This window comes from Serinus canaria, chromosome 1A (genome assembly GCF_022539315.1).
Source record: "Serinus canaria isolate serCan28SL12 chromosome 1A, serCan2020, whole genome shotgun sequence".
NCBI classification, from domain to species: Eukaryota; Metazoa; Chordata; class Aves; order Passeriformes; family Fringillidae; genus Serinus; species Serinus canaria.
This window is the reverse complement of record NC_066314.1, coordinates 41674764-41696732: the sequence shown is the minus strand read 5'-3', so window position 1 is coordinate 41696732 and position 21969 is coordinate 41674764. Positions and strand designations below refer to the sequence as shown.

General features: G+C 35.4%; 1 protein-coding gene across 2 annotated transcripts in view; it reads left to right on the top strand.

Annotated features, from left to right (window-relative positions):
* Positions 1-21969, top strand: part of POC1B (POC1 centriolar protein B) — a 52734-nt gene that overhangs the window by 15779 nt on the left and 14986 nt on the right. For both annotated transcript variants that reach the window (XM_050983849.1, XM_030238138.2), the window contains 8 exons: positions 1706-1877; positions 2652-2831; positions 4114-4221; positions 5085-5200; positions 5555-5688; positions 6393-6461; positions 8356-8508; positions 16031-16117. In XM_050983849.1, the coding sequence (XP_050839806.1) occupies positions 1706-1877; positions 2652-2831; positions 4114-4221; positions 5085-5200; positions 5555-5688; positions 6393-6461; positions 8356-8508; positions 16031-16117 (1019 nt within the window). The remainder of the gene's footprint in view (positions 1-1705; positions 1878-2651; positions 2832-4113; positions 4222-5084; positions 5201-5554; positions 5689-6392; positions 6462-8355; positions 8509-16030; positions 16118-21969) is intronic.

Genomic DNA, 21969 nt, shown 5'->3' with positions numbered 1-21969 from the left:
TGAAAAATTTCTTCTGGACCTCCTATGCTTTTTTTTTGTTTCTGATCCAGTATTTAAGTATTGCATAGGCAGTGGGGAGTCCAGAGGGAAAATACGGAAGATGGTCACGGGTGTCCGACAGGAAGGAGAACTTCAGATCACTGCTTGTGTCTCATTTACCTTGGGACAGCCCATCTATGAGACAGCAAGCTACAAAAAATACAGGCTCTGAATGAATGGTGCTGTCATCTTTCTAAGAATATTTCCCTCCGTTTTTCGAATTGAAAGCTGATACTGCACAGCCTTCATGTAATTCATAAGATACCACAGGTATTTGGTAGTTCGTCAATGATTTGTTTTAGAAGCCATCAGTCTTGTCTCTTGTCTGTTTCACAGTGCCAGCCCTCTGCCTTCAAATTCTGTTTTAGCTTATATTTCACTTTTTCCTTTTAGTTTTACTCCACTGTAGATCACTTTTCAGAATCAAAGGGAAAAAGGAATTCTTTCAAGTACAATTAGAAAGACCCTGCTGTAAAACAGGGGCTTGAAAAGTTGAGGTGGGGGAAAAATATCCTATATTTCTTTGTCAAATATAGGCCTGTTGATATGGTTGTAGGAATAGTCTGGTCTCACATCTTTTAGCAGAAGCTAGTATTTTAGGAATAAAAACAGTACCTTTGTAGAAAATTCATAAATGGAATTTGATAGTTAATATTTAATATTCTAATATGCTAATATTTTGTTTGAGGCTTGCCTTGACATGCTGTAATAAGGAAATTCAATTTCTTTGTGCTATGTTGTTGCTTGAAAGAAACTGGGAAGAGAAAAGCCATCTTCATATATTTTTCAACTTCCAGGAGGCCCCTGTTCTTCCTCTCCCTTCTTTTCTCTACTGGACAACTGAGGGATGGGAGTGTGAATACCTTGTTTTTATTTATGTCTATATACTAACATTTAGTAAATAGAGATGAAGATGGTAGGGATGTAGGAAAATCACGTGTACCAGTTGAATTAAACTGCTTATTATCTTTGCTTTTTATAGTTTCCTGAAAATGATCAAGATCTTGTAAAAGTTAGGTTTGCCTTTTTGACTGTAGATAGTATAGTTCACCTGTAAAGTGACTGCAAAAAACCCACCCTCAAGCATGCTCTATTTTCAGACTGACAACTTTGTTCTCTTTTGGACTAGACAAATGTTAGTATTATAAAATTGGTACTTAAATAGGATTATAGAATTATGATATATCAATATCGTCACTCAAGTGTTAGAAGTCATGTTTTCAGTTTAAGTTGGCATGTTTTTTGGAGTTCAACACTCAATACTTGAAACAAATTCTATCTCAGAGATCAAAATGAGATTACTGAAGAATTTACCTATTGTTCTTAGGATTCGGTAGAACCAAATCTGGATTCATACTTACTGATGTGCATGATGTTTGGCTTTGAACATTTTGCTCTCTATCATCAAAGTACTTGTAAGCCAGTTGCCTTAGTATGTGGGAGAGCTACCTGTTAAGAATTATCCTTTACTTCTCCCAGTCTTGTGATGTCCTTCTGAAAGCCTGGTGTCGGCATTACTTGCTACCAGGCTTCTGCTTAGGCTAAGTATCTATTAAAGCCTAATAACTCCTCCCTCCTGTAATACCCATTAAGTTCTCTGGTGAATCCAGAGTTGTTAGCTCATAAGAGCAGTGAGCAGTCTGCTAATGTCTTTCACTTCTTGCAGTTACCTGCTCTGTGGATAGGTTTCTCATATTGTGGAAGCTGAAGACGCAGTGCAGCGCCTACAGATTTTCAGGCCATGCAGAAGCGGTGACCAGTGTAGAGTTCTCACCAGATGGGCAGGTGCTGGCTTCAGCTTCTCAGGATCACACTGTCAGGCTATGGATTCCTTGCATGTGAGTATAACTGAGCAGTGCTGGATATGTGTTTCATTATTGTGCAGTGTGAATATTGGAGGCTTTACTCAAAAAAGTTTCTTTTTCCTTCCCACATGCCTGGGCTTTGACAGAAACAGGGACTGGGGACCTCAAACAGCACAGTTCTTTACTGTATTACTTTGTTCTTTTCTGAATATTTTGTAGTTTCAAAAGAAAAATGTAACAAATCAGAGGGCACAGTTTCATGTGTGTAGAACTATGCTTCATAATATTTCTCTGGCTTAAAGATTATATTTTAATAAGGATTGCATGGCTGCACTTCATTTTGGGGAGACAAGTGATGACGAAAACAATAGCTTTTTTTGGGGAAAAAAATTAATTGACTGGCTTTATCAGACTGTTCTTTAGTAGTAGTAATTATGAGTAATTCAATATAATGTTAGACTGATGTTACTTGAATTTCAGTGTGTTTTATAGATTAATATATTAAAAAAATTCGCTTTCAAATACTAATTGTAATGAGACGAAAGGCCAGTGATGCTACTTAATTGCACTGTTCTGTAAAATTGGTCATGTTAAACAAAATTTAGGGAATGTTATTCTAATAATATTTAAATAATTAAGAAAATAATGGTGACATTAAGATTTGGCCTCTGTATACTGCTTTTTCATTTGGGTAAGATTCTAAATATGCCAGCATTGAATTTTATGGGGATTTAAGCTCGTTAATATAATTGTGATTTGTGACTTGGTATTTGGGGTTTTGTTTCATTTTGTTTGCTTCCACCCTAGTCATGGAGAATCATCAGTACTGAAAGGTCATACAGCACCTGTTCGGAGTGTGAGCTTCTCCCACGATGGCTACTCTGTAGTTTCAGCATCAAATGATAAATTGATAAAAATATGGAGTGTTTGCTATCAGCGCCTTTTGTTTACCCTATTCCAACACACTGGTTGGGTTTGCTGTGCCAAGTAAGTGTTGTTTTTATTCTCTCGGTAAAGTAGAATTCCTAACAAAGGGGATTTTATATCCCAGGGTAGAAATAAGAGAAGAAACGTCTGAATGACAAGCAGTGATCTCTCACCAGTAATCAAATTTTAATAAATGAATCTTATGCACACAAGTTTTGTGTAGGCTGAGCTGAAGTATGAAAGTTTGCTCTATGTTGATATGTGTATGTACTAAATCATTTGCTATCTTCATTCTACTACATTTAAGGACAAATGGGGTCTTCTGTATTTATTTTTAGTCAGCATCCTGTCTTTCCCCAGTTTTGTTTGGTTTTTTGTTGTATTAACTTCTTTCCCAGCACTCATGTCTAGATTTATCATGTATTGTAGTGGTTTTATCAACTATTCTTGGAATAGTAGTGGCATTAAAGAATGGTCATGCATCCAGATGAGTTAAGCTTACGTAATTGGAAAAGGTAAAAGAAATGGCCTTTGGACTGCAAGTTAGGATTCATACTCTTAAAGACAAGATAGCTCTTCAAAGACAAAAAAAGATTGTTTGCTGGTCTTTTTAAAAATTTTTGCCTTTCCTCCATATTAATGGAAAATCTGCAGCTAAGAGAGGCCTGATACAAGCCTCTTGAGAAAGGAATTTAACACTGGTGAAGTGCAGACCCCTACAATGTTTCAAAGTATCTGATTGTTGAAAAGAAAAAGAAAAGCTCTAGGAAATCACATGTGAAAGTTCTTGAACAGTTTGTCAATGTCATTGTGCAATTGCTCAATAATTGAAATAATAATGCTTGAGGAAGTTATAGACACGTCAGGTTTCCTCTTTAAAAACCTGGTCTGCTAGTCTAGGAATAATCGTGAATGCTTTGCCCACTATTTGTAAGTTTAGAAAGAACTCAAAGAACATAAATATAGGTTAACATTGAACAGAAGATCTTACTATGTCCTCTTTGTCTTTTCACCTATAGTTTTCTATAATAATCTCTTTGTCATGTGTAGTGACACCCTTAGGTTGCTGATACCTTCCCCTCAACCCCCTCTCTTCCTCTTGCTTATGGCTCTGTTTTTAATTGTAGTTCATTGTGAAATGGGCCAGAGTGGAATAGGGGAGAAGCTTTTCTTTTCAGTTTTATTAGTCCATGAGAATTACTAGAAGTTCAAATGTCCTTTAAATGCTATGCATCTTTATTTCAAACAGGCTTTCTTGGTTCTGGTGTTTTGTTATTTATGTCTCTGATGCTAATATAGGCAGAATCAGTTCTTAAGTAATGTATACACTTGTGTGTTCCAGGTTTTCACCTGATGGAAGAATAATAGCATCTTGTGCTGAGGACAAATCTATTAACATCTGGGATACAAGAAATAAAATTTGCATTAATACCTTCTCAGATTATGAAGGGTAAGTTTTACTAGAAAAAAAAGGAGAAATGTAATAGTGTAATTTTACTGGCATTGATTTAGTGTTCTGTGGTATTAACATCTATATATGTTAAATCTGAAAACAGATCAGAATTCTACAACCCATGTCAACTAAAATAATTCCTATAATGTTTATCTAAAGAGGTTAACTGGCTGCACTTATACAGCTGTTTTCCAGCAATCAAGAGATAATCCAAACAGAAGTGAGATTATTCTTGGATTTTGGAATGTTTTGGATGTTTCCTCTCAATTTTGATAATGCTATTTGATATTGCATGCTTCAACAAGAAGAAGGCTTGAAGACTTTTCCACCTGTTGATGAAAACAGTATTTTGTTACTTTCAGTGATCTACCTTATTTAAGTTTAAAAAAAACTTGCTTTTACTTATATGCAGTTTTCTTCAACATCTTGGATCCAGAGTTTTAGTTAACAAGTCAGTGGAATATTTATCTTGTATATGTGCTTTGCTGATTTCATGGCTGCTTTCATCCTTTTTCAAGTCCAAAGTGTTGTAGGTTCTTAGACAAAATTATTTTATTTGTTTTGAGCTCTTTGCAACACTATCTTCCAGGAACTTAGTACTCTAGTACAACCTCTGAAGGTTTGGCTTGGATCAATTATACCGTGTTTTCAACAAAAGTGAGATTATGATTTATCACATAGGTCTTGTTTTCTTATGCTTATTTCATTTAATTGAAATGCTTTATTTGAGTTTCCATGTGTAGATTCCACACAAGTTTGTGGCAGCTTAGTGTTATATCGTGGGCTTTATATATATATACACACACATAAATATTTTTGTGGGAACACATTATAAATCTGTTTTCATTAATTATATTTAGATTTCCAACTTTTGTGGACTTCAACCCAAGTGGAACATGTATAGCTTCTGCAGGTTCCAATAACACAGTGAAACTATGGGATATTCGAACGAATAAGCTGCTGCAGCATTTCAAAGGTAAAAACAATGTATGTTTTATTTTCTTTACAATGGGACTTTTTGCAATTAAATATGATTTATTAAGAGTATTACTGGGGAAAGTTGACAAACAAGTCATATTGACATGTTGTAAGTAACTTTTTGTAATCTAGCAACCCCAAGAATCCAGTCTGAATCCTTTTTATTTCTTTGCTTCTCTTAATATTTAGAACTGAACTAAGCCAATACTCTGACGAGTCTTCTATGCCTCAGCACTTTTGTCATTTTTCCCTTAAATTAAGTGGTTTTTTGGGAAGTAGAGCAAAGAAATAAAGTGTACATATCCTCTTAGTAGATATCTACAGCTTTTGAATATTGTCTTCTGTAAATCAGTTCACAGAGCAGGGGTTAATTGTATATCATTCCATCCTTCTGGTAACTACCTCATCACTGCTTCTTCTGACGGTACCCTTAAGATTCTGGACCTCTTAGGAGAAAGACTTTCTTACACTCTTCATGGACACAAGGTATACTCAATAATCCTCTTTAACTGGAGATCTTAATAGGTTGTTCAGTATCTTTACAGAGGGAAAGTAACATTTATGCCATTGTGTCTTTTATCTTGCAACTTGCAGATGGTTAAGGAAATGCATCAGTTTTTACCTGTAACCATGCTTTATATCTGTCAATATTACACACTTGATGTTAAGTAAAAGCTCATGTTCTGAATTCATTTATAATTCACTTGATTTTCAAAATCATATTTGGCACTTCAGTCCTATAGTTTATTGAAAAACAATGTTTTCTAAGGAGGGGGAAGCTTACAGAAGATAACTTTTGTGAAGAATGGCGTGCATTTCCTCCTTTTCCTGTCAATGCCAAACAAACCCTATTTTTGATTATAAATCATTCAAACGTATTGCCTTGAGTAATGTAATATATATTTTGTAATTTTTCATTGCAAAACTGAAGTATAAAATCTAAGGATAATGCCACTACTTTCCTAGTATAGATTCTTGTATTTGTAGTGTAGCATCTTAAAAAAATATGCAATATTAACTTTTCAATCAAGTTTTGCAGAAATTTCACTGCAGTAAAGTTGTTCCTTATTTTATTAATGTTGAAAAAATCTATTACATTAGGTAATAGCATTGGTGTTTTTCTCTGCACTGAAATATCATGATTAGACTAATAGCCTAATTTTACTGTATGCTATTTTTTTTTTCCCCAGGGACCTGTACTTAGTGTGGCTTTTTCAAAAGGTGGTGATAAATTTGCCTCAGGTGGAGTGGATGCTCAGGTTTGTGGTATTGTCTCCTTAAATGAAATGTCTTTATGTTTGTTACAGTGGATGGGGGTTAAATATAGTATGTCCCAATAAATTGCTAATTACTCACATGCATTCTGGCTACTTGTGTGTTACATAGACTTTCCATTGAGTGTTATGATGAGGAAAAGACTAAGCATGTCTATTTTCCATATTTTAATAAAGGAATGTTTTTTGACTAAGAATATTTAAAGTGTTGCAATTCGGTGTCAATGAAGTAGCTGTGCTGCAATTAATATTAAGTTGTACCTGCTTTGTTAGGTTTTCACTACTTTTAAAGTCCTTATTCTGTAATTGTAGGTATTAAGTTATATTACTGGGAAAACTTTAGAAATCTATGTCTTATGTTCCTCGGCAGTTTGATATAGTGGGTTCATGCTGAATATATGAGAGGGAAGATACAGTTTCATCAAGAAACATTTCCTTAGTTAAATATTGAATTAAAAAGTAGTCATAGCAGATCTAATAACTGTTTAAATTACCTTAAAAATAGGCCTTCCTGTGTTTGTTGAAGCTGTTCCCTTTGTTTTATGAAAATTTGGGTGGAAGAGGAGTACTTACTTTGCTCCAACTTTTTTTCTAAGTTTTAAAATGTGCTAACCACTGTTGGGTAACTACCAAGGTGTATATCTTTATCTACAGTAAACATATGAACTTTATTCTTCAGTGTCCATTTTCTTTTGGTGTGTACACACATCATCCTGTTTTGCTGACCCATCCACAGCCTTCTTCTGGGTGTGCCAGGAGGACTTCTCAACTCACTGTGATTACTGGTTTACTGTAATTGTGGGGAGTATTTGTTGGAAAAGTTCAGCTGGCAATGTCATGCTTATGAGCAGAGGCTGGCTGTAAAAATATCATCCTCTACCCCTCATGCAGTACCCAAAATATATTATCTGTTCCCAGCATGCGCTGGAGGCAGCTGAAACACTCTTAAGTTTATTGCTTCCTTCATACTTGTATTATTTGAAGACGTTGACAATCAACGGATCCTTCCATACCTTTCCATCAAAGAAGGAAAACCAGTATCTCTGCTTCTTGTAACAAGTTTCTGGTTGGTGCAGAACCAGCTGACAGCATTGTTTAGAAGCAGCTTAAATATTTGAAACAAACAGTGGATACTTTTTTTCTTGCTATCTGCTTCTTTCCTCAAACAAAGATCTCAAAGTGTAGTGTTCTGTCATGTTTCTCACATTTTTGGCTGTATGTGCATATTGCAATTTATTTCATTAACCTGTTGCCATGGAAAACATAACACCTTTTATGTGAAAGAGCAAAGTTATACCTATTTGTTTGAAAAGTAGTAGCCTATGTGGAATATTTGTAAGACTGGATAGAACACCTTGGGACTACCTCTGTATCCTATGACCTTCTGCATTTGGTCATTGTGTGACTTATATATGGTTTCTACCTAGAACATAATTAGACAAAGTTCAGAAAAGAGATTCCTGTTGCTGAAACACTGGAACCAGGTGTTTTAGAGTTCTGTGGAACTCTCTTTTCTTTTATTCCTTCAAACTTTCTTGTTAGACCTGCCTTTATAGGGGGCAGAAATTCAACAGTATATGATCCCTTAATCTGGCAGAAAAGTAACTTGGGACAGTTCAGTGGAACAGGAGTTTCCTTTGTTTTGTGATCATAGATGTGTTTTAGAGGCTACTTTTTTAATAGATTGAACCACATCTTTTAGATTTGAAGAAAAGATACTCTGGGAAAGTGCCTGTGTTGCAGTAGAGATTGGACTAAGACATCACTGCAGTATTGTTATGATGCAGTTATCTACTAGTAATAGCAGACTTTACTGAATAGTTAGGTTTTGAGCACTGAATAGCATTCAAGTAGTTACTGATCTGAAGATTTCTTATAGGTATTACTATGGAAAACCAACTTTGATACTTTGAATTATGAAGAAGTTCTTGAACACAATTTTAGAAGAGCACATATTGATGATCCTCCTAATCTTCTTGATGTTTACCCAAGGTCATCTCATATCCATGATGAAAGATTTAAGTCAGTTGAGGTGAGTGCAGTAAATTGTCTAATATGGGAAGTAAGAAGCTTCTGTGAGCACTGTCTGACATTTATAGTTAAATATGTTTTATGTATACCAGGGAGCTTTTTATTTTTATGTATAATACTTTTGAAGCAGCCATAATTTATGAATCCTCATTAGGGTTACTAGGCAAGCTGATGCTGGCAGGTTTATACTGAAATTACTTTCATGCTTCTTCTGTGTTTATACTCTACATCTCATTCAAACAAAACATATGTGATAATCTGGTTTCTGAAATAACTCTGTAAGTGTTGCAGTACAATACGCAGTTTACAATACATATCAAAATACATCATTATAAGGAGACAAAGTGGTGATATTACTGAAAGTCAAATACTTGCTTGTCACAAGCTGTCCCTCTTTCCAAGACCTTAAGTGTTGTGAGAAGGTCTTGATATCTATCTAAAAGACTTGCTAGGCTAGCAGTGTGTTTTACAGCACTATGAAGTCTGATTTCCTGATATTTCATTCTTGCACTGCTTTACTGTCAAACTATCTACTGGCATGCATTTTAAGTGTTGGAAGTTAGGGAATCAAAGTGCAATGTCAAATGTTCTGTGTCAGTATTAGGAAAAATCTTGTGTTTGTCAAATAGTCTGAAAGTTATGCTCAATAGGTAAATAGTGCTATGAGGCCTTCAATGAGGCCATTGTTTATGCTTTATTTGTGACAGTCCCTGATAGAGCTGGCTGGGTTCTGCATGGTGATTACCTATATTTTCTTCTCTTTTTTGATAGTCTCCAGGTTCCTCTAGTGTAGAAGAACTTACCTGAGATAAATCTAGAACAGCAATCAGAACTTTCTGATTGCTGTAATATGCTATCAGAATACTACAGAAATTCACCATCGCCTGGTTGCCTTCATAGAAAACATAGATATTGCTGCCATGGCTTTTGTTTCCTGCTCAGAGTTTTAAAACATTGACATTTGGGGATATTGAGCTATTTTGGGGGTGGGTCGGTGCGTTTGCAATACGAATACATGCAAATGAGTGGTATAAAGATTGAGAAAATTTGCTGGAGGAAGAGAACTCTGACAAAATAAGATTACTTCTGTGCCTGGTTCTATTGCCAAGTCAGATGTGAAGCTTTCTAACGCTTAGCATTTTAGTCAGAACGTGATGACTGCATCCTGTTCTTACCACAAGCTTCATTAATGAACAAGCTTCGTAAACAAACTTCTGTGCTGGACTTTTGTATTTGTTATAAGGTAAATGAATGAAGTTCATTCAGTTTACTGGTACCGGCCTTCAGTATAGTTGGTCAGTGCCAGAACAAACTCAATCCCAGCATTTGCCAGCAGATTCAAGCCAGTCTTGCTGGAGCAGCATTTTGCTTCAAGTCCATTCAAATTGCACTCAGTTATAACATGTACTAAACAAACACAATGGCTTATAGCTGCAGGGGTCCATTGTCTTCAAATCAACATTTCCAGACCTCTTTGCTGTTTACATGCCTGGTAAAGATGTGAATATACTCTAAATGAATTTTTCAAATTTTTTTTTTCTTGTTCCTGGTCCTGAGTAATTAAGAAGCTCTGGAAAAGCATTAATGAGTTCAGGCTAAATTTAAAATAAGTTTAGGAAGCCTCGTTATCAATACTGAAGAGGCTCATCAAGGAAATTCACTAGTTGAATGTAAGAAAACATTTATTAGTTAGCTTTGACAGAGTTAACTTATCTTTATGTCTGCATTTATTAATGGCTGCAGCATTTGTAGCGGCTGATACACTCCTGGGCTGCTCCGTGGTAATGAAAGAGCTTTATGGCTTTGTCATAGCAAAGGTTTGGACTCTTTGTGTTATATTTTCTGGCCTGATTTCAGGATTTTAACAAGAGTTGCTCTATTTAGTTTACTATTAACATTATATTGTCACTAGAATGTCTTTCTCTCAAGTAAACATCAAGTATGTTATATTCTTAGAGACAAACCAGTGTCTGGCAGGTTCAACAAAAATCATTATTGTAATATAATATATTTTCATATTGTAAATTAGATAATGTAGTAATAGTGATTAGAATTGCTTTTGCAGCGAATTTTTAGAATTAATGTAATAGTATAATAATTGGGATGGTGTTAAGGTGAAATTATCACATTTTCTCAGTCCATTGTATTTTCTTGTTTTTATGGCTTCTCCTGTCTGCCTCAACAAAAATTGTGAGATTTCTGTTGTGTTGAAAAAGAACAGACCTCACCAACTGGACAAAACCATAATTTATACAGACAAGACTGGTATCAGGTTACTACCAGCAGTAACATGCTTTAATCAGCATGCGCCAATTCTTAGGTAGCACTGTGCTTGGAATTTTTCAGTGCTCCATCTTCTTAACTATTTCCTCTTGTAACTGAGAAAAAGCATAATGTCTAGGCCCACTGTGCTGTGGAAAAAAAGAAATGTCTAGGCCCACTCTGGAAAAAAAGAAAAAGAAGAAAAAGTACAAAAAGAAAAGGACGAAAAAGATATTTTTGTCCTTCTTCAGTTAAAACGTTTTTTTTTTTCACATGCCAACCTCTTTCTAAGGCAGAGGCAATACAGAGCATTCTAGCATTAGGCTGTTCCACTGCAATCCTACCCTCATCTTTCAATGGCTCATCATGTTTCTAATATATCAGGGAAAGGAGGAAAGGAATCACAGGCATGTCAGAGGGAGCTTCTGGAGATGATCTGTCCTTCCTATCAGTGGTACTCAGCTATGCCTGGTTAGGGGTTCTAGAAGAGGTTTGGAGATTCCCTTCTCTCTGTGTGTGATCTATTTCACCACAGCATAGCAGTTGTAATGACAATTTTTTCCTATTATCTCATCTACACCTCAGATAATATACAGAACTGCTTCCTTTCTTATTTTCTTCCTTTCTTGTCATATTTCTATGTGAACAGGGCAAGAGAAGTCATTTTAACTAAACAGAAGTAACAGTATTCTATGAGACTTGGTAACATCAACAAGAGTTACGGGCAGGCAGAGGAGGCAGTTTGGAGATGGGATTTTTCAAAGTATCAGTGACTGCTTAAGGTTTGCTACAAGCCACTGCAATGTTATCTAAATGCTTGAGATGTGTTGTAATACATTGCCTTGAGTTATGCTCAGCTGGTTTAGTCAACTCTACAACAGGACTGAAGAGGGATTGCCTTAGGATAAAATTAAAGGTGTTAGAACACAAAAAGTTCAACAGATGTATGGGCAGAACTCAAGAGGAAAGTAACTTGCCACCTATTTTTAAAAATTCCTAATGTTTCACACCTTTCCTTGATTTTTTTTTTTAACTGCTTTTGGTTAGGTATTCCTTCTCTATTCCTGCTTGTCTCAGTGTGGCAAAGTCCCTGTAATTCCAGAACTATATTCTGGGGGAATGGTATACACAAAAATGGAGCTGGCTTAGAATTTATTCAGCTGGGATCAGAGGCAGTGTTGCAATGTTTTCACACATCACCTATTGGAAGTGCTGTTCTGAATAAAGCAGCTGGCATGAGGGCATTAAGAATTGCAGGTATCATCTGGTGTTTTGCCTTCAGGATAGTGACAGAAGGATGAGGCTTGAGTGCATTTTGCCTTTTCTGATTACTTTTTCTTATTCACTCTTCAAAGCTATGCAATGAACTAGTAAAATTTCAGATACCTTCCCTATTTTTTCTCTCTACCTACCTTTTTTTGAGGCACAATTAACTTTTACAAGAAAACCATTAGTTGTTTCTTCTCAGCCCAGCAGTAGCCTGAATTTTAATGCGGAGTTGAATTTCATGTTCTTGAGTTGTAAAACTTTATAATTGTTCTCCAACTGCACTTACCATCAATGCGATTCTTGAATATTTGAGTAAGTAGAATTTTAATGCTTATAATAATTTTAGTTTTTTAGGCAACTTGGAAATGTAAATGAATTTTTTGTTCTCTAAAGGCACCTATTTTTTTCTGTTGGTCACAGAGATATTAGGTGATTACCAGCTCAAATACAGGTGTCTAGCAGTATGTCTAAATTTAGCTGTCATAAATCCCAGTTGTTGTCTCTGTTTGACATAAGGACCTTGTGGAGTTATTTGAAAATAGTGGTTTAATCAGTTATGCAATTTTAGAGAAATATACTAAAAACTGCATTCCACTTGGTGAGAATTGTATTTCTGAGTTTGCCATGTTTGTATGTAATTGACCTTTCACGTGCTAAAGACTTCTTTAAAATAAATGAATTTCTTTCAAAACAGCTTTGAGGTTTGAACAAATTAAAGTGTATAGAGTTTATCTCTTGTGCACAAAGAGCTTTTATTGATTTAATATTAAAATTTTATGTGTATTTTCAGTTGTAAATATTTCTCAGATGAAGGAAATTCAAATATACACTAGGTGGCAGTAGAAAAAAGATTATATGGCTTGCTTGACTTGAGGGCCCCGGTCTAGAACAAAGAATAGTGTTTAATCAAATTGAAAGCTAATTTTCTTTTGGTGTGTTTGGAGAGACTAAGTAGCTAAATCACTTTCCTAAGAAATACTTTTTGAGTCATTTAAAACTCCCTCTTTTAATTTTATTAACTTTATTTTTCTAATTCATGAAAAATTCTGTAGAAACCTTCTCTTCAAATATATTTTATTGTACTATGGATCAAAATGTGAAAACTTAACCTTATCATGTTAGAAGATGATATTGAAAATATTTATGTATCAGTTTATCAGGTAATTAAAGCAAGGGTTTGAAAGAGTGTTTTTGAAAACCTGTAATACGTGACAGTACTGCCTACCTTGCATGTTAGTGCTCTGTTTTTTTCTGTCTTATTTCTTAAAGTTGAGTCTTTTCAAAGAAGAAATCTTTAATTTACCTTGAAGATTTCCCTTTGTAAGATTATTTTATAGCTAACCACATCACCTTTTCGGGAAACGTCAAGTAATTTGAAACTTTTACATTTAGCTTCATTCCATTATCTCATTCATTTTTAGTGCAATATTAAACACTGATATTTGTATGAATGACTTAGATACAGCCTTTATATTTTTGTGCATTTTTAAACAACTTTTAGATGCTATTTCTGACTAGTTGCTTAATAATTTTATATTTAATTATTTTTGTATGGCTTATAACAGTTCCTCCACCCCCAGGTGGGGGGATAAGGGTTCTCATCCTCCCCTTATCCACTGGTAAAGCAATAAGCAGAAGTATACTCCAAGGAACTTTCATTGTAGCTCCAGGATGTGACACTTCTACAAAAAGAGCATTTCTTTAAACTTAATAATACCATGTATTTATTTACCAACCTGTATCAAGAATGTAACTCGTTCTGCAATATCTCCATGTATGGAACAAAGAGATACTATCTCAAAGAAGATGTTTCAAGAGCTATTAGTGATAATACTACAGTAGCTCCTCCACATTAGAGTACTGATAGGTAGTAGGCATCTACTATCCCTCCTCTGCAGAATCCTGCAGATGCATTGTCCTCTCTTCAGTGCCCAAAAGATGCATGTCAGAAAATGGCTTTAGTCTTACCTGCCCCTAGAATGATTGCACTTGGATAATGCATTAATTATATTTATTGTAGGGCTGACAATGTCAGAAGCAACTGACCCTGATTATCCTGGGCCCTGAACAAATGGAAGCTAGATGGACAGTTGGCTGTGTAATCTCAATAGACATAATATGTATAGAGTCAAACCAGTAAAATTTGCACTTCCTCTCCTGCTCACCTTAACAGTGAAAAAGTGGTAAGCAATACAATAGTCAGAGGAGGTTTTGATTATTCATGTTTCTGCAGAGAAGATGCTAAAGGAGAAGTCCAGTTAAAATGGTAGAATTTTCAGCTAAATAGAAGGTTATTACATAGACCATGATACCTGGCTTTGGTTCTCCTCTCTCCCTTTCTTTCCTCCAAGTCTATTTGACAAAATTGAAAAAAAAAAAACAAGACTTGATCCTATCATCTACAAATGAGGGAGAGTTTAAAGTGTTCAGCACTGATGACCATGTAGCTGAATGGGTTTTTTTGATTGCCCCTGAGTCCCTGCTCATTCTTGACTGATGCGCCTGTAATTAGAAGACAGAAAAAAAGATCACAGATGAAGAATGGCTTGTTGAAACTGAATAAAATAAAGAGCTAAGCACTGCTTCTCAGAAAAGTGAACAAGCTTAAAAACAGTGTTAAGATCTCACCTTAAGGAAGTTTTGTCATCTATGATTTGTAAGTGCTACAAAGTTTAAGAATCACTTTTACTTTGAATAATCAGGTAATATCTGTGTTTAAATGTTTCTTTACCTTCCAGCTTGCTAGTAAACTTTGTCCATCTTCTTCTGCTTGTATTTACTAAGGGAGATTTTGCTTCTATTAATTTTAACTTAAATTTCTGCATTTAACTTAGGAAATCTAAATAAACTGAATGTAAAGTCTTCAGGCAGTACAAGGTGTTGCTGCCCTCCTTCCCTGACTATTAATTCCAGATATAAGATTGTATTCTAGCTACTTAACAAACATGTCTCTGACCTAAAGGTCTTTATACCAATGTAGGGACATCAAGGAATTTTCCATTTGGAAATAGCACTGAAGCAGTTACGAAGTGAGCAGCTCTGGCTGAGCCAGAGTTTTGACAGTCTTCAGGAAAAATAGTAGGATCTTCCTCTTGAGAAGTCAAAATAAAATGACCCTTGTAGCTAAGAAACTTTCAGTGACTAAATTTAACCCTGTCACTAGGCAAGTGTGAGCTTTTTGGGTTCTGGGCGTTTTTTTCTGCTTTCAATAAGGTGGTTGGAATTTATACTGTCTCTGGATTACTGATGATATTGCATCAGACTTCTTGGTGTTTTGAAAGTCATCTAGTCTTTCTGTAAATTTTGCCAGTTCATAAAATATTAAGAATAGCACTTCCATGCATCATTCTGAGAAGGCAAACATCTTAGGCTGTGATACACCTAGATAATATAGTGGTAGGGATAATATGCACACAGATTTTTATAGGGAGGTTATTCTGATAGGTGAAACCATAAGATAAAAGCAGCAGCTTTCTCAAGTTTCATATTCTCTGATACTTTCTTAATGCTTCTCTTTCAGGCAAGGACATTAGCAAAATATTGCTTAAGTTATAGATTAACTCCTATAGCCAAAAATAAGCAAGTAGTAACTGTGATATTAAGAGCAAAATTGCAGGTACTGTGATGACATTTCTGCCATCTATCATTCTATCTGATCAATCAGCCTCTGACATTGTCCCAGTATAGAGCAGTTTTTCCTGTGGTTTCAGGAACAATATATTTTGGTTTTGATCTGTTATCTTATCACAGATATCAGTGTTACCTACTACCTGTTTTCCACAGAAGTGCTTTCAAAGTTATTTTGGCGATCAGAGCTGGTACAGAAGAAGTAAGCACATTGACAGTCTGTTAGTAATGGATGACTTAAGGAACTTGAACAGGGATTGGGAACCAATTAATCTGGGCTGCTAAGTGTGTTCTCACTTTTTATTTCAGTCTGATTTCCTTTTCTCTTTTGGTGCTGAAATAATGATATAATTTATTTTCAACAGGTTGATGCTACCTTTGACGTGCCTGATACACAAACACCTGACCCAGTTATCATCGATATTAGAGCACCTTCATGTATCAGTACTCCTGTAAGTTGCTTAAAAAAAAAACTTAAAAAAGAAAAAATAAAAGAAAAAGGGTAAGGTATAGCTAACATGTTCTTGAAATGTGCTTTTACTGTCCATCTGAATGAAATAGATTTTTTAGCAATTGTCAAGTGCTCAGCGCTCAATATCCTAAATTCTCAATTTAAGCGTTCTGTCACAGTTCCCAAGTCTAACCAGAAGATGGTGTAATAGCAAAGCTTTCATTTTATACCTGCAATTTTACCACTATACTAAGCACAAATTCTATTTATAAGCCCATGCTAAGTACATCTAAATATTAATGTTAAAATTCCTGGCTTATTCTCAAACACTTTTTGTAACTCTGTCTTTATCTGCAAATAATGATAGCACTAAAGAATCATTGTCTGACCGATACAATTCTAAAAGTGTTGTTTTATTATTTCTCCTTATAAGGCATTTAATAGTTCCCTAGAAGGAAAAAAAAAAGTAATACATTTTAAGACAGAGTGATAGGATTAGAGTCTTCTAGTGTTGGCTTTACATGTGACATTGGTATGGCGTGTGGGAGGAGAGGAAGGCAATGTTTTTGCGGCAGTTTCGTGGGAGGAGAAATATGCTCTCCTGGTATGAAATCTAAAAGACATGCTGTTCTAGAATTAGGTTAAAATGAGAATTTTTCTTTTAGCTCTGAATCCATTCCTGTGAAGACACAAATTGTGTCTTGAGCAATTTTAGTTACCATAAAAAGTTTATGTGGTTGAAGGGTTAATACTTAGAAAAAGGCAGCAGGTGTGGTTTCTGCTGTTCTGTTTTGTCCTGAATGCTTTATGAAAGCTATACTGTGAAGGTACTATACAAAATTCTTCAAGATCATTTTTGAAGATCATGATGCACAGGTTGATGAGAAACCTTTACTTCAAAACAATCATGTAATAACTTATATTTGAGAGGTGATAATGTTTATATTTTAAGGTTTATCAGTTGTCATTTTTTCATAATGGAAATATGGTTCTTTGTAGACTTACAGGCATCTGTTTAATAGGCTTCACAGACAGTGGATTGTATAGATATAGTAGATATGTATAAATATATTGGTAGATATAATTTATTGACTACCTATCACTTTTAAGTACTCTGTGTTCATTACTTACTCTGCTCATCACAGAGTTCAAATGTATGGTTGCACTGTAATTCTTTATTACATAGCTACAAATCACTTAGTCTCCATTAATTCTTTTGCTATGAAGGCAGCTTATAAAACTTTATGCCCAGAACTCAGAGGAATACATTGACTCAAGAAGTACAGCATTTTTTGACTGCTGTCTGTCTGCCTTTACAATCTTCAATATATAAATGTTACTTCGGAATTTATTGCTTTTTGACTGTGTCAGTAATCATTATTTTTTTTTCCCCCTCAGCATCTCAATCTACCAGTTATCATTGGTTCATTATCTACCAGTTATCAGTGGTTCTTGCCACTGTTGCATTTCAGCATTCCCCATCAGCATCTTTTTCCATCTGGAAACATTTCTATAATCTTGTTACTCAGATTGTAGTATTAAGGGCAACTGTCCTTTTCAACACAGGCTAACCCTAACCCTGCCACTGTTCCCACAAATTCAGGAATCATTTACACATTTTCTTTGCCACTAATATCCTTCCTCTGCCACAGTGAATAACATTCTTCAAGTTTTGTCAACCAATCTGGTCCTCCCTGCTTTCTAATGTCAGCTCATCCTTTAGTATCATCTTCCTGTCCAGTGTCTGTCTGCCACATTACCAGCTTCTGTCATTTGTGCAATTATCACCTGTTTCTTAATCAGGCCAGCCACCTAGACTCTTTGTGTCTTGTTTCTGAAAAGTTCTGGATCTCAGTGACTTGGACCTTTTTATCTGAAGCTTTGTCAGTTTCCCTAATGTATGGAGACTGTCTAATAGAGGCTTGATGTGTTCTTCATAAGAAACAAGGAGAAAAGGGCAGATGCTGCCTTTATTTCTGTCACACCTTCACTGACAGATTTCCTCTTGATACAGTTTGTCCTCAATTGAGTAATACTACTTTTGTGCATTTTTTTTTTTTAGTCCTTTTTTAAGTTGAGGTTGCCATCCTCTAGTCCTAGTCTAATTCATCATCCTACCTCATACATATCCCTGATTCCAGCCCCAATGGGTTGCTCTTTTTCTACTGGTTGTCAAAGACATTATCACTGTGCATTTTTTCCCCTGAAAACATTTCAAGACCTATTTTAAACCTGTTTATGGCTTTTTGGCATTACTTTGACTGAAAAAATGCTGTTCAAATAACAAAAATTCTTGATCAGATTGTCAGGTTAATTTACACATGTCCTATATATACCTACTTATTCTTTAAGGCTCTGCCTTAAGGAGTTCTTCTGCCCTTCTGACATGTGCAGAGAGAAAAATGCAGTCTGCATTTAGATATCTTTATGCATTCTTGTTCAATACATTTATCATGCATGTAACACAGCAGGATCTTAAGGGTTATTTACAAAACATATTGGCAAGTCCCTAGATCACTGGAAGTAGCTAATCAACATATTTACTTCAGTTTTTCTGCTGAAGGAGAGAGATTCATGGATCACTGTCTCAAGTAATTGTGAGTCTTTAAATACAGTCTTTCTCTTGGGTGAGTAACAACACTGAAACTTCTGTAGGATTTCTGAGTTTCTTAGAGCTCCCTGAAATGCCTTCAGGAAGATTGAAAGTCTATGCAAAACCTTGTAGTGTTTTGTTGAATAACTACCAAAATTCCTGACAGTAAGTGGTCAAAAACTTATATAGGTCTCAGTCTAGTCCAGGAGAAAGGACAATAGAAGAAAATGCTCTTCTGAGAATCTTTTCTTCAGCTTGAATTGTGTGTTCTCCTGCTCCTTTATGGGAAATACATTATTACTGCCCCTAGGATGATTTGTGACAAAGCAAAAAGGTTTTTTCTTTCCCTTCCTTCTTTGAAGATTTGTTAATGAAAGTGATAGAGTATTGATTGAGAATGGATGACTGGAGTAATTTCATCTAACCTTCCCCTTAAAGCAAGGCCAGCTTGGATCAGGTTCTTGTAAGCCTTGACCAGTTCATTTGTTAATCATGTGTAAGGATAGAGATTCCACCACCTTTCTGGGCAGCTTGATTTAATGTTTGGTTGACTAATATATTTTTGTTCATAATATGTAACTAGGATATCCTATGTTCCAATATATCTATTGCCTTGAATTCACAGTGGTCCTCTTATATGTGTGTGTCTGTCTTCTTTCTATCTATCCATTAGATATCTAAGATAGCAGCAAGGTCTCCCTGTACCTTTTCTTCCAGAGAACAAACCTGGTTCTCTGCCTTTTCTCAATATCGTTTTCCAGCCCCTTTGTTGTCTTGTTTGCTCTCGACTTGCTCCAGGATCTCAGCGTCTATCTGGGACCAAGAAGCCCAAATGAGGACACACTACTCTAGATAATTAGGGTGCAGCAAAGTATCACCATCATCTATTCTTGACAACAGTCTGCCTAGAGAAGATTTTAAAAACAAAACCAAATAGTTAAAAATATAACACTCTTGATTCTTTATTGTGAATTTAAAATAATATTTAGATATTTTTTAGCAGTTCATTTATTTTGAGCTGTAGCTGTCTAAGAAAATATTGGTATTATCGTTTCTTCGTACTTTTCCTCTTTTCAAGGAATTTTAATTTCTTGCTTCATCAAAACCAACAATCCATCACAGCTTCCACACTTAAAATGCCTGCTTTTGTGTTTTTTTTTTTAATTTAGTTGTGTTTTCTTGCTTCAGAGGTTAAGCTAAGATAGGCAGATATGGATGTTCTTACAGGGATTTTGCTAAAAGCACATTAAACTGCCTGAATTATAAACACCGTATTTTTTCAGCTTCTTTTCTAGCTTAGTACTAAGGCCAGTTGTTTTGAACATAGTGAATGAAAAATCTTTTTTCTTCTAAGGTTCATACTGATGCAACTTTTTTTGTAAACTCAGTGAAGGGAGTATGATCCTTGTGTCAGTGGAAAAATTTTAGTGAAATCTTCAGTATGAAGTTGCTTTCTTTTGGACAAGTACAAAGCCATTAAGAATTCCTGTGTATTATTATGGTTAGGAAATAGCTTTGGATTTGATGATTCATTTATTCAGTTCTCATGTGTATTATTGAAAGCACTGTAAAAATTAGATGTGAATGCCTAACAAACTGGTACTTGTGTAATGTCCTGACTTTTTCAATGATAAGAGTCCTCATATGTTGCAGTTACCAGAAATTAGGTGTGTTCTAGCCTTTTGCACTCAGAAAATATTCACTAAATTGGGGTCAGATATGGGGGCTGGGGGTGGTGCTTCTTTCTCCTTTCCGTTTCATTGAAGACTCTGAAAGCAATAATGCCTCTCTCCCACTCCTTCTCCATGTGTCAAGCAACTTAACATTGCCTTTGTTTTCTGAACTATTGAAAAGGAAAAATTGGAAGTTTTGTTTCTCTTTGGGACTACTTCTTTCTGTTTCATCCTTCAATTTTAGTTTTAATCATGAGAGAGGTTGGGTCTTTTCAATTCTGCAAGGCAATACATTGGTAACCTCTGGTCCCTGATAAGCTGTTGGAAGCAAGGGAAAGTTGATGGTGTGTCTGTAGTTTTTACTGACAGAAGCAGGAAATCACTGTAGAGGCTCTCTAATGTTTCATCCCCTGACCTTGCTCATGTAAACAGGATTTGGAGGAAGCAAAGCAATGTACTATAATCTGGAAGTCAGAATGTCTGCACTAGCTGGGAGATGTTTGCTGTTCTTTCTCTTCCAGTGCCATTTAACACTAAAAACAAGACACTCTTATTGTTCATTCATAGTACAACTCCTGCAAAGTTAAGACTGGGTTAATTACTGAGTAAGGAAAGATAAGGATTGTGTCTGTTTGGAGCAAAAAGAACTTATTAAGTTTTAAAATAGAAAGTTTATCTGTACTGCATTTGTAGTAGGTGTCTTGAGGCAAAAAGTAGAAGTATCTGTACTCTTAATTTGTTCTGTACACATTGCTTTTGCGGTTGTGTTTCAGGATTTAGGTATTTTTGATACACTTTTCTCTGCCTTTGTTTTGAATTTAAAAAAAGCCCCAAAAAATAACCAAGCTCCACAATAAAAACACTCCATGTATTTGGAAAGACAGCAATCATGAATGAAAAATTTGCGTGTATTCTTCCATTTCTGCATACATGAAGGCTTAGTCAGCTCTTCTTCTTCTTCATGGAAATTTGCTTTGACAAACTCTTGCACTAATGTCTCTTCCTTGTTCCTTAACATAACTCCAGAATCCAGTAGGAGAGGATGAAAATAGAAATTGTATCTTAAAGCACTTAATGTTTTCCTTATGTGCAACTTCAAATTTATTCTGATTTGCATCCTTTCCTAGCTTCAGCCTTACAAGGAAATAAACACCAACTGTCTTCAGTGAGGTTAAGGGGAGGGTAGAAGGAAGAAAGGAATTAATGGCTATTTTATACATAGATTGTCTCCTCTGGGGCCTAAGTCCAATTCAGAAGGGAACAGCTGGTAGAACAAAACTCATATGTCACTTCATTGTGCAGAGTAGTTACCTTTGATGTTTTTTATAGATCATTTGAAAGCACAACAGCTTTCTGTAATTCAGTGGTATTTCCTAAATGTCCTCAGACAAAAACTCTGATCATTACATTGTATGCATACATTTTTCTCTACCAAAGAAAAGTTCCAGCAGTATTCCCTTTGAAAGAAAGACTGGAATCATTGCCCCACTTATGTTTCTTGTCCAAAATACAGTTGCCAATTAGACTGAGCTCTGCACTGGAGAGTGATCCCATGGGTAAAAGGGCTTTGATAAGAATTGACAGTTC